This window comes from Saccopteryx leptura, chromosome 11, assembly GCF_036850995.1.
Source record: "Saccopteryx leptura isolate mSacLep1 chromosome 11, mSacLep1_pri_phased_curated, whole genome shotgun sequence".
Classification (NCBI taxonomy): Eukaryota; Metazoa; Chordata; class Mammalia; order Chiroptera; family Emballonuridae; genus Saccopteryx; species Saccopteryx leptura.
The window spans coordinates 678,742-691,815 of record NC_089513.1 but is presented as its reverse complement, the minus strand read 5'-3'; the positions used below and the strand labels follow the sequence as shown (position 1 = coordinate 691,815).

Sequence of the window (13,074 nt, the reverse complement as noted above, 5' to 3'; positions counted from 1 at the left end):
GGGGCGGTCTTGGGGGAGATGAGCAGGTCTGTATGCCCTCTGGGAAGGTCTGCAGTGTTGGGGCAGGGATGGGGGTTCCTGGGCTACAGGAAAGGCTGGACAGCACCCTGTGTGGATGCTCCAGTGAAACAGAAGGACAGAAACCTATTCAACTTGGTGCTGGGTGTGGAGGCCGAGAAGTTGAATTCTGGCCCCTTCAGGAGGCTTTGCACACTACAGGTGCCTGTGCGCAGGCTGGTGTCAGCTCCTGCTCTCCCACCATGGAGACTCCAGCACCACTGGGATTGTTATCTGTCTCTAACTTCTGTGCTCCTGGACAGACGTCTTGCTGACCAGCCAGCACTGAGCTCAGCCGTCTGGTGAAGGCAGCACCAGGGACAGTGTCTCTGAGGGGCCGGGTTTATTGTGCTTTTGACGTTGGGCATTTGTAAAACAGTTTGGACTGGTTGTGGCATGCCCGTTTCTCAGATGGGTGGTCTGGAAGAGCCAGGTGGCCTGGCGTCTGCATGGCCATTCCTCCGCTGACCCTGGTGCTCCCAGGCCTCCACCACGCCCTGCCCACGGGCTGTCCTTCCACTGGGCTTGGTACCTGATGACAAGGTTTTGCCCACCTCTCAGAGCACCTTCAGAAAGACAATTTAATTTTTAACTTTGTAGATCGAACTTGTGCTTTTAAGGATGTTTATTGCCATGTATGGACTATTTAACTGTAGAGTGGGATGAGAGTTGTTTACAAACTTTCATATTCCTAATTCTCTTAACAGCGCAGCCTCATCATGAGGGCTGACTCAGAGCGAGGAACAAATTCAGCCTAAGGTCACTTACTTTTCTGTTCCGGTTGTTCAGAGTGTTCTTACAGAATTGAAAGGGTCGCGTTGACTTTCTAAGGGGAGTGAGCTATTCACATTTTGATCGTGTGTAAGGAAGTTGGTGTTACCTGTTCTGCCTACCTGCTGTGGTGGCACTGTTCCAGCTCTCGTGGTGTGTGTGCAAGTTAGGAAAGCCTTGTGTGTGAATAGTCTGTGAGGCAGACTGACTGGCGTGGGGACCTGGATTCACTTCCTTGACAACTGGGGACACCACTGTCAGCAGACTCCTGGGGGTCTGTTCTGAGCCCCCTGCGGTGATTTTGCTGTTTGATAGATGTGGGTATTTGAAGAAACACCTTGGGTACACGCTTTACCCACCAGCAGCAAAAGCCCGTGGACGCAGCCGTCAGGAACTGGAAGGGTCTGCTGGCGACCTCGTAGCCCTTTCGTGACACTGCAGCAACTGGGTGGCCAGCACAGTCACCATAGGTCAGCGGTTCTCAACCTGTGGCTTTAGGCGAGAACTGCTGCCATAGGTAGTCCCTGTGCTTGCAGCAGGGAAGTTGCCTTCGTTACGCTGGGCAGTCACTGTGTGAGCCAGGTGGGTGCTGTGGCTTCACAGGCACTCACATGGTTGTCGGGCAGCAGTTGCCGTGGGCAGTGCTGAGGGTCTGAGCTCTCTCCAGTGGAGCGTGTGCTGCATTGGTCGGCATGCACCTGGACCTGTCATGATGTGGGCGCCCGTGCTCTTGGGCTCTGCTAACTGACGTTCTCCGCAGGGCATCTTGCACTTCCAGCTGGGCCGGGGCGAGCCCATGCTGCACACGCGCCTGCGCCCGCACTGCAGGGCCTTCCTGGAGAAGGTGGCCAGGCTGTACGAGCTGCACGTCTTCACCTTTGGGAGCCGGCTCTATGCTCACACGATCGCAGGTGAGTGGTGACGTGGGCAGAGGAGCCCCGGCCAGGCAGCCTGCGTCTCCTGGCGGCACACCCACCCTGCTGGGACCCCTCAGCTCAGCGGGGCCTCCGTGTGTCTCAGACACGCGTGACCTTTGTCCTGTTTTCTTTTCAAAGGCTTTTTGGACCCTGAGAAGAAGCTTTTTTCTCACCGAATATTATCGCGGGATGAGTGTATTGACCCGTTTTCTAAAACAGGGAACCTCAGGTACGTACCTACCATCCTCACGAGGCTCACTGTGCTGGTCCCGTGGGAAAGCCTGCGTTTGCCGCATCAGCGGTCAGTCTTATGACCAGGCTGCTCCTCCTGCCTGTCTTTGAGTGTCCAGGCAGTGGCAAGAGCAGGAGCAGGGCTGGGTGCAGGAAGTACAGGTGACGGCAGGCAGACAGCACCCAGAGTTCCTGAGTGCTGGGCGAGCTGTCCACCAGTCATGAAGTTTAGGGTGTCTGGTATTGACATTTCACGTCCATGTGGTCTCGGGAAGTAGCCTGCTGTTGATGCTTCCAGTGTTAGGAGTTTTCTGGGTCACGCTGCCATCGTCCCACCCCTTCCGTCACCTCACACCTTCCTGTCCTGTCCTCTGTGACAGCCTCCTGCCCCAACCACGGGGCTCTTTATACCTTGGAGACATCTCCTCTGGTTAAACAGTTTCCCCGTATTTTCATGGACATAGACTCCTAAGAAGGCTGGTCAGTGAGACAGTCATGGCTGTGTCCTCAGTGGCTTCTTGGTTGGTGTTGGCCGCCCTCATCTGACAGTTCATGTTCAGATCTGGGGCGTCCACACAGGCCAAGATCTCTCAAGTCAATATGAATTAAGAGTCCAAAAGTACTTGTTTCAGAAACAGATCTCGTGTTTGTGAGTCAGACTGAGTGGATTGGTGAGGAAAAGCAGGATGAGAGACCGTGGCAGTGACTTACAGGGAAGCTATGCATAACGGGAGTGTCGGAGGAGCAGGGCCTACTCCACAGTGGACAGGCTGGCCCCCATATTCGAGACTGCCTGACGTTTCAGCTCCTTATGTTTCTCTTCTGGAAAACGGGCTTGTGGAAAAGAATATTCATTTTGGACACATGAACATTTCTTTCTGGAGAGTGCGGCCTTTATTACTTATTAGCAGCTGGAGGCCCCAAACAGGCAGGCATGACCCCTGGTTTATCTTCTGATCCTAGACAGGTGAGAAGCCGTTGTCACTCTGAATTTTGGTGCAAGCCAGCTCTGGCTCTCACAGGTGTGGCAGGAAGGGAAGGTTGGTGAGACCCTGTGAGGTGGCAGAATGTGCCTGTGCCGCTGGGCAGCCTGTGCACCCTGTTGACATTTCTGTTCCTCTACGTACTAGTAGCTGTGGGAAACACAGGACCCCTTTTAGGACTTGAAAAGACACCAGGCGGGTACATGGCACAGAATGGTTATTTCACCCAGCTGTGCTTGAGTCAGGCCGCACTGCCATCCTCTCCATGGGAACCGGCCTCAGCATGCTGGCCTGGGGGCAGATAACCTGTGTTTGCAAAGGAAGTGGTACTGGGATGTGGCCACTGATGCAAGATTGTCCGTGAGGCTTTGCTGGGACTGGAGCTTTGTCTTGTCCCCTGGCCCTCTGAGGAGAGGGTGTTAACTCCTGCATGGTGGAGAACTCTCCGAGATGGTGGAGAACACGGCAGCTGTTTGGTGTCACTTTCTCTGGAGGCAACGCAAACATGACAACTAAAGTCCTCCATGAAGTTGTGTCTGCCTCAATCATGTGCTGTCTGCTGTCGCCCAGAAAACTATCACAACTTTGAATTGGTGATTTGTTTTGTAAGTGATAGTATTTTTGATACGTTTTCACTTCTAGAAATCTCTTTCCTTGTGGAGACTCGATGGTTTGCATCATCGACGACCGAGAAGACGTCTGGAAGTTTGCCCCCAACCTGATCACCGTGAAGAAGTACGTCTATTTCCAGGGCACGGGGGACATCAATGCCCCCCCTGGATCCCGCGAGTCTCTGGCAAGAAGGAAAGGTGGGTGACTTCCTTCCAGCCTCAGTGTGGCCTCTGCTTCCCATCTGTGTTGTGACTGCTCTGAATTTAAGAATTACTTTGTGTTTGTTTATGTTTCAGTGTCATAGGCTGTTGGGTTTGTGTTAGAATGAAAAGCATGATATTTGGTTTCAGCTTAGGGTTTTTAATAGCATTGACATGAACATTTTTCTAATTGAGTAGTTAAATAAGATGGTTGGGGCGAAGAGGTCTGGGTGGGACAGAGTAGGACCAGTGTCCCTGCAGGGCGCGGCTCAGTGGCCTGGCCAGGGCAGGCTGTGCTGGACACATCCTGGAAGTTATCGTAATCTTCCATTTTGTGTTCTGCACAGTGAGTCATCCTTCCAAAAGTGCCGACATCACAGACCAAGCTTCATCCATTAAGGACCCTGAGGAGGGAAGGCAGGTTCCCGGGGTTGAGCAGAGTAACGGCCTTGGGAAGCCTGCAAGGGAGCTCAACGGGGACTGGGCCTCGCCTAGCCAAGTGGAGGAGAAGGGCACCCGGCCAGCCGCCCATGTCCCCCCAGCCGATGGCAGGGGGCCCCCAGCGTATGCTCAGCAGCAGGGTCGGACCTTGGCAGAAAAGCGGCCTACACAGGGCACGGTGGGTAGTGACCTGGACTTTGACCTGTCCAGTGACAGCGAGAGCGGCAGTGAGTCAGATGGTCCATCCTCCGCCGCCTCTGACGGTGAAAGCAGGGAGAAGAGGGGCCAGAAGGAGCCTCAGGCTGCACAGGATGCTGGGAGAGTCACGCAGCACGGTGGCCTGCCTGGCCCAGGCGGGGAGCGGCCCACAGGGGCAAATCACTGCAGGGAACCTGTGCCCGGCGTCCACCCGGACCTGCAGGACGAGGGCGAGCGAGATGGTCTGTGTGGGCTGGCGGGCGGCTCTGTGGACAGGAAGGAGGCCGAGACGGAGTCCCAGAACAGCGAGCAGTCAGGCATCACAGTGGGCGAGTCCCTGGATCAGAGCGTGGAGGAGGAGGAGGAGGAAGAGGAGGATGACGACGACGATGACGACCACCTGGTCCACCTGGAGGAGATCCTCGCCCGTGTGCACTCTGACTACTACTCCAGGTACGACCGCTACCTGCGCGGAGAGACTCAGGAGGCCCCCGACATACGGAAGATCGTCCCTGAGCTGAAGAGCCGAGTGCTGGCAGATGTGGCCATCATATTCAGCGGGCTGCATCCCACCAACTTCCCGGTGGAGAAGACGCGGGAGCACTACCACGCAACGGCCCTCGGGGCCAGGATCCTCACCCAGCTGGTGCTGGACCCCGACGCCCCCGACAGGGCCACCCACCTCATTGCTGCGCGGGTGGGTAAGTGGTGCGTCAAGCCTCTGGGGCACGGGCAACCAGGGGCTGCTGGGCAGAGTGCATCTGTTGGCATCCGCGGTCACTCTCTTTGAAACTAGCGGGGCTCCTGTTTCATGTGGAGTTTTCAGAAGCGTCTTCCTGGTGACTGTGTGTTAGGGAGACCCCGGCTGACTAGTGTGGCGTCTGCCGTGTGGCCTGGGGTCCTGGCGTGGCCCTGTGCACAGGTGCCAGGCCCCTGGACAGCAGGTCGTTGTCCTTCAGGCACGGAGAAGGTGCGGCAGGCGCAGGCGTGCGGGCAGCTACACGTGGTGAACCCTGACTGGCTGTGGAGCTGCCTAGAGCGCTGGGACAAGGTGGAGGAGCAGCTTTTCCCGCTGAGCGAGGACGACGGCAGAACACAGAGGTAAGCCACTGGGGACTGCCCGCCAGCCTCGCTACTATGGCCCTGCACGTGTACCCAGGGCAGGCTCGCTGTCCAGATGTCATGGCTTCCCTCAGAGCCCTCCCTCCTCTGTCCCCTGGGCCACTCCCAGGCCCGCACGCACGGGCTCCCTGGAGAGGTGGCCTTCTCAGCCTGGGAAGAAATGGGGCTGCTCTCCTCGTGGCTGCAGCTCGTGATCTGCAGTGGCTCTGACCCTGTTGCTTCCACAGTGCAGGATGTCATGTGAGCATACAGCTGCAGAGCTCACATTGGGACAGCCCGGCCGTGGCAGGAACTGCACAGGAGTGCCTGTTTATGAGGGAGGCTGGAAGGAGGCTTCCTGTCCCTGTCGGGGTTTGAATGCTCTGCTTAGAAGGAAAACTCTGGGAAAGATGTGAGGAAAGCCACAGTGTGCCAAGGTCCCTGCGGGCACACCTCTGCCCAGCCCTGTGTGGTGTCCTCACCACCAGTAGAGGCCTGAGCAGCAGGTGGATGGAGACCTCCATTCACGGACCTGTGCAGAGCCGCCTCTGGACCACGCCCGCCCCCCCCCCCCATCAGTGTCAGCGCCTTCTCACATCTGTTCTCGCCCCCAGGGAGGACAGCCCTGCAGCCTTCCCTGACAGGCAGGGGGTGCTTCCGCCTGCCTTGTTCCACCCCAAACCCCTGCATCCGAGGACTCAGCCCGGCCCCGACGTCCGGATCTATGATGCCAGCACAGGCAAGCTCATCCGCAAGGGCGTGGCCGGCCCCGGGCCCCCCGGCTCCCTGCAGGTCCCCACGGAGCATTCCTCCTTCAGGTACAGCCGTCACCGGGGCCCCCTGCTGGCCAGGCACCTCGGTGGGGGGAGGCGAGTGTGTGGAGTTGGGGCTGTGTCCAATCTAAGTTGGACTTGGCGCCTGACTGAGGGCTCTGGCTGCCCACAGAAAAACGCCTCCCACACTCACGCCAGGCCTGTCTGCACATTTTTCTGTCCCGTGTCAGTTCCAGACTGGACCGGACAGTCTGGTACAGCCTGTCAGCTGGCGCACTGGTCACTCATGCTGGCTTGGGGCTGCCCTCCGCGGGCTGTTCACTTGCTGACCGCACACGTGCCGTGCTGTCCTTGGCCCTGTCTCAGCAGGAGACAGGCCTGGGGGACTGGGCTGCATCCTCCCTGTCTCTCCCTGAGCTGTGCCCCTCCCACAGGATGGAGAGCTGTGGGGAGGGAGGGGGCGGCTCTGGCCTGGGCAGGGCTGTGCTGGCTTCTGGCCCCCTTCCACACTGGGCACAGCTCTGCCCAGCCCTGTGTGGTGTCCTCACCACCCGCACAGGCCTGAGCAGCAGGTGGACGGAGACCTCCATTCACGGACCTGTGCAGAGCCGCCTCTGGACCGCGCCCGCCCGCCCCCCATCAGTGCCAGCGCCTTCTCGCATCTGTTCTCACCCCCAGGGAGGACGGCCCTGCAGCCAGTTGGGCAGGTGTGGGATGGTGGCCATGAGCAGGATGTGGTGGAGAGACACCCAAGTGGCCCAGCCTGGGTGCTCCCCAAAGGGGGTGCTTGCTGACCGAGCCGCCCCCATGAGTCTTTTGCACATGCCCTTCCCCTTCTCTATGTGTAGGATCATGTCCCCAACCCACCCCGCCCTGTGAACAGCTGTGGGCGGGGCCTGAGACTTAAATGGGCGGCCCTTGATTCAAAATTCTTGTGATAGACGTGTGGCCCTGCCTTGAACCAGGTGCGGTCCAGACAGGCAGTAGTGTCCCCGTGCCAGCAGGCCTCCCTTTGGCCTTCCTCAGCCACAGTGACACTCCAGAGCCCTACAGGAGCAGCTCCTGAAAGCCAGGAGAGGTGCACTGACCCTACTGCAGGGCTCCAGGTGCAGGTGGGCAGACCCCTGGCTTAGCCAGTTTGCGCTGGGCTTCTGGTTGGTGGTTTGTTTGTAACTATCTGCATCGTCACTGACTAACCACCATGTGTGGAGATAGGTTGTGACCTCTCGTCGTGACATGGCTTAGAGGCCGCGCGTCCCTTTATAAGTGGTGTTGGGTACTGGGCAGATTTGCTGGGACTCTCGTCCTGCCAGCAGGTGCAGCATCAGTCACATCAGTGTCAGTCACGTCCATCATGTCACCACGCTGGTGTCCTTGTCTTGTGGTGACTCACCATTGGGGTCGCTCAAACTGCTGCCCTGTGTTGCTTTAATTCACCCCCTTTTATTCTTTTTTTTTTTAATTAAGGGAGAGGCAGAGAAGCAGACTCTTGCATGCATCCTAACCAGGATCTTCTGGCAAGCCCCCTACCTAGCAATGCTCTGCCCATCTGGGGCCGCTGCTCTGTTGCTCAGTAATCAAGCTATCTTTAGCGCTTTAGGCAAGGCCATGGAGCCATCCTCCTCACTCGTACCCTTTTTTTCCCTTAGTGGGTTTATGTGGGTTTTCTGCCTGTTCTTCTAGAAGATGCTCACATGGTTAGAAAAGCATCCTGTGGTTGATGGTGCTGCTGAGATGAGGGAGGACATGGTGCTTCCTCACCGGATGGTGGTCAGTGTTTGTGCATTGTCACTGTGAGCCCTTCCTGACACATATCTCACATGGGCACCTTCCACATTGTGTCCTGTAGAAGTTCTGTGGCACCACCACATCAGACACTAGGTCGGGACATCAGAAGCATAGTGGGGCGGGTTTGTCCCGTCGCCCTGTGGCCTGTGCCATTCTGCTCTTTCTTGGTCGCGGGGAAACATGAGTGGCGCTCCATCATGAAGGCGCCGTGTTCTCCGGGGTCCATGGGCCAAGCGTTCTCTGTTCACCTGCCCTGCAAGTGTGGTTCCCATGGGTGGAGGAGCGTTGGCTCTCGCTGCTGCAGGGTTGCTCCTTGTCTCGGGTCAGAAATGTGCCTGTGTCACATGCTGTGCAACCAGTCCCTTCGGGTCTGGGATGCACTCAGCCCAACTGAAGGCAGCCTTGCTACTTGTCCCAGCCTCCTGTGACAGGGTGAGTCCTTTTTCCCCGTCTCACATGTCCCCAGAGCCATGCTTGTTTCTCCTTTTCAGTCTGTTGGGTTCTGTTCCATCTTTGGGGTCACTAGCTTTGTTTCTTCTGTCCCTCCATTATGATGTTGAGCCTGTCCAGGGTACTGTGTTGGTTGGTTGGTTGGTTGGTTGATGTCTTGTTTTCTTACCAAGGCTGTTGTTTCTTCTGGTTGAAGCGTTTTTAACATGGATGCTTTAAAACCTTTGTCAGTTTTGACTTCTCAGAGTTGACATCTCCTGACTGTTGCCCTCAGTTTGAGATCTTCCTGGTTCCTGGTCTGTCCATAGTATCCATCAGAACCTCTCAGTGTGTGAGTCTGTGTGCTAGCTCTCCCTGGCTCTGGTCCAGCAATGGAAGTGCAGGCACCACCTTGTCATGGTGGCTCGAGACACATCAGGCCCCACACGGCTCTGCTGTGCATTGGGGGTGCCCCAGGTCCCAGCCAGGGTGTCGGCTCTCAGGGTGCCCGGGGGTGGGGAGAAGCAGCCTCCTCAGAAGCACATGTCCAACTTGTGATTTCAGAAACGACTTTCACATTCCCGGTTTAGAGGGACGGTGACAGTGTGGTATTGGAGGGGGTTGCCTTCTAGGTGTCTGGGTAGGGAGCTTTTTGTCCTCTATGCTTTGTCCATCAGAACTCACAGGATGAGAAATTAGAAGTGAGATATCTTTATTTTGTCTATTTATTATTAAGTGAGAGGAGCGGAAGTAAAGAGAGTTAGCCTCCTGCATGTGCCCCAACCAGGATCCAGCCAGAAAGCCCCCTATGTTCTGCCTATCTGGGGTGTTGGGACATTGCTTCGTTGCTCAGCAACTGAGCTACTTTTAGCACCTAAGGCAGAGGCCACAAGCCATCCTCAGCACCTGGAGCTAACTCACTCAAACCAATGGAGCCATGGCTGCAGGAGGGGAAGAGGGGTGGAGAAACAGATGGGCGCTTCTCCTGTGTGCTCTGACTGGGAACCAAACCCAGGACATTCACATGCCAGGCCGATGCTTTACCACTGAGCTAACTGGTCAGGGCCGAAGTACCTTTAAAATAGTCATTTAAACAATTCGTGTTAGTATAATATTTTTTAGTTAAAAGTTACTGTTTCCCAAGTCAAAAAGAAATGTGAGAAGAACAGCTTGTTTGCATTTTATGGCTCTCTGGCTTAGTGAGGAGAGTGATTCCACCACTTGTACATCCGTCTGTCATAGTCTGCCACCCTCACCTCACCTCACTGTGTCACAGGATGAGAGAGAACCTTGCAGGAGCCCTGAGAGGGGTCAGGACCCTTGCTGCATGACCGACATACAAGGTCTTACAATGTGGAATGTATTGAGCCTTCCCAGGGCTCATCCCTCAACTGCAGCCCAGCCCACGCGCCCTGCAGGCAGGACCCCTTATCGCTCCAGGGAAGGCTACGCTTTTCTCACCTTCGTGTCTTTGTTGAAACTCTGGAAGCATTTTCCTGAAGAAAACACATATTTACTTTTAGTAAAACTATGACGTTGTTGACCCTGGCCGGTTGGCTCAGTGGTAGAGTGTCGGCCTGGCGTGCAGGAGTCCCGGGCTTGATTCCCGGCCAGGGTACACAGGAGAAGCGCCCATCTGCTTCTCTACCCCCGCCTCCTTCCTCTGTGTCTCTCTCTTCCCCTCCTGCAGCCAAGGCTCCATTGGAGCAAAGATGGCCCAGGCGCTGAGGATGGCTCTGTGGCCTCTGCCTCAGGCGCTAGAATGGCTCTGGTTGCAACAGAGCGACACCCCAGATGGGCAGAGCATCGCCCCCTGGTGGGCATGCCGGGTGGATCCCGGTCGGCACATGTGGGAGTCTGTCTGACTGCCTCCTCGTTTCTGGCTTCGGAAAAATACAAAAAAAATAATAAATAATAAAAAAAATTTTTTAAAAAACTATCATGTTGCTGCTTTCCCATGCTCGTAACAGAAGTGCTGGGTGTTTAGAGCTGACTTGCATGTGAGCTGAAGTGTGTCCTATGTGCACACCACAGAACCAACACAGGGCACTCAGGAGGGTGACAGGGCTGGAATGGGCAGCTGACCCTTAAATGCAGTCGAGAATCTGCGTGTAACTCAGCTCCCCAGAGCGTGGGTGTCCCTGGGCATCCAGGGGGGTCAGGACCCCACAGATACGAGACCCAGGGCCACCTGCATCCTCTGTGGAATGGCCTAGATCAGTGCATCCGATCAACCCTGTACCTTTCGCTCCCAGCGCAGACCAGAAACAGCAGGTACCTTACCTGTGGTGGCGCAGTGGATAAAGCATTGACCTGGAATGCTAACTGAGGTCGCAGGTTCAAAATCCTGCACTTGTCTAGTCAAGGCACATATGGGAGTTGATGCTTCCTGCTCCTCCCCCCTTTCTGTCTCTCCCCTCTCTAAAATGAATAAATAAAAAATATATTTTAAAAAAAAAAGAAAAAGCAGGTGTTTGTGGAAGAAGTCACGTGCAACAGGACCTGCACACGCAGGTTGTACTGTGTTGTTTAAGGATCAGCTTTGTCTGACCTGACAAAGCTGAGACTGGCAGTTTTTAGGATGTCTTTTATGTTCCCAAGTTTAAAAAAAGCCATACGGTCACTAGGTAATACATGACTAATTTAATACAATTGCTCCTTTTTAATTTTGTGGTTCAGACTTAATTCTCCCATTTTTCTCAAAATAATGAGGTTTTACTACAGTGTTGTCACGTCCTAGTGGTTGAAAGTGAGGTGTCCAGCCCCCAACCCTGCAGAGCGGCTGACTCCAGACACAGCACAGGGAGGTGACTGCGGCCTCACAAGCCTGCACCCAGTGCCGGGGCAAGTGTGAAGCGCTTCATAGGGACAGGAGGACAGTGTGTGGAGGGAAGCCTCAGAAACAGGTCCAGCCGGATCTGTAGCTGTACTGGGTGGGAAGCCTGAACAAGTCTTGGCTGGCCGGTTTGTCATGTTACCGTTGGGTTGTCTGGCCCAGCCTGGCGCCGTTTCCCGGTCCCATCTCCGGCTCTCGGTAGGCAGGCTCACCGTCGCATACTCTACATCTTTACAGCCTGGGTAGCACAGGAGTCGTTCTGTGTTTTAAGTCTTACGGCTCGCTCACCCCTATTCTGAGGACAAATAACCGTTCCTCCTCGCTTCTGGGAAAATTTTCATATCTGCCCTTTGTTCTAAAACAAGTCTTGCCATGTGGGTGCTGTGGGAACGATGGGGGGTTGCTGGCTCCCACGGGCTCGGCCCGCAGACCGCAGTGAGTGCGCAGACAAGACGCATATTATCACTACAGTGTTCTGTGTGTGTGTTTGCCTGTTCCAAGAGTCGGGAGCCTGGCTCAGGCTGGGAAGGTGGGTGCCGACTGCCTGCTTATGGGCCCCTGTGTTCATTGCAGAGCTGTGCAGCCCTTGCAGCAGCAAACGTTCACTGAAGAGACGCCTGATGGCCCCAACGGAGAGCAGCCTGGGCCTTCGAGAAGAAAGCGCCAGCCCAGCATGTCAGAGGCCATGCCGCTGTACACGCTGTGCAAGGAGGACTTAGAGAGGATGGACAAAGAGGTGAGACCCGGGGCAGCACCCTTGGCCACTCCCCCCTCCCGCAGTCCTGCCCAGGGTCTGGGACCAGCACTGTGTTTCCAGGAGAAAGATGGACACAGTGTCCATTGGTGAGTCCATGTGTAGGCAGTGTCCAGCCATGAGCCCCTCCCCCCAGGCCGCTGACTGTCAGCGCCTGGATCTGTCACAGTGAGCAGGTGGGGCAGGGATGCTGCAGGACAGTCGTGCATGTCCGTGTGTCTGTCTCCTGGTTCATCTGCAACCACAGCGACTCCCACATCAACCTGCATTGGGTCCCATGTGGCCCGGGGGCTCTCCTGCCCCTTAGCCTCTAGCCTCTCACTTCTGGTGTGGCCAGGTCCTAGGGGGGGAGGGGCACGCCCCTGAGGTCCCTATGTCAGCTGGTAGTGCAGCATTGTGCTTGAGCTGCTGCTGTTTGAGGGCCGGTGTGCAAAGCCACCTCACATGTCCCAGCATTCAGCACTCAGAGGCCTCCAGGCCGTGGGCCGGACAGAGGCCAGCCCTCTTCATCTCAGAGCGCTGGCCGTGCACAGCGCTCGCCCACTCAGCCCGATGATGCTGTGCAGACACATGACTCAGTTTCCGCTGGGAAGGGCCCTAAGCAGGGAAACAGGATTTCGGTTTATTTTCAACAACAGCAGAAAAACGTGAATGGTTGAATCAGTACAGAGCCTCATCTGAACCTGAGGTGACCATATTCAGGTCATAGTTTGTCTTTCAACTCCATTTTTAAGGCTGGATTTTATTTTATTTATTCATTTTAGAGAGGGAGAGAGAGACAGAGAGAGAGAAGGGGGGGAGGAGCTGGAAGCATCAACTCCCATATGTGCCTTGACCAGGCAAGCCCAGGGTTTCGAACCGGCGACCTCAGCATTTCCAGGTTGATGCCCTATCCACTGCGCTACCACAGGTCAGGCTCAACTCCATTTTTAAATGAACCGAATTCCTCTGTTTTCCATCATCTGCCAGGACAAGCTAATTTT

At 55.8% G+C, this 13,074-nt stretch overlaps 1 protein-coding gene across 3 annotated transcripts in view; it reads left to right on the top strand.

Moving 5' to 3' along the window:
• CTDP1 (CTD phosphatase subunit 1) overlaps positions 1-13,074 on the top strand; it is a 32,570-nt gene that overhangs the window by 7,525 nt on the left and 11,971 nt on the right. For all 3 annotated transcript variants that reach the window (XM_066352691.1, XM_066352693.1, XM_066352694.1), the window contains exons 5-11: positions 1,589-1,739; positions 1,884-1,974; positions 3,602-3,768; positions 4,119-5,111; positions 5,370-5,511; positions 6,126-6,329; positions 11,911-12,073. In XM_066352691.1, coding sequence (XP_066208788.1) covers positions 1,589-1,739; positions 1,884-1,974; positions 3,602-3,768; positions 4,119-5,111; positions 5,370-5,511; positions 6,126-6,329; positions 11,911-12,073 — 1,911 coding nt within the window. The remainder of the gene's footprint in view (positions 1-1,588; positions 1,740-1,883; positions 1,975-3,601; positions 3,769-4,118; positions 5,112-5,369; positions 5,512-6,125; positions 6,330-11,910; positions 12,074-13,074) is intronic.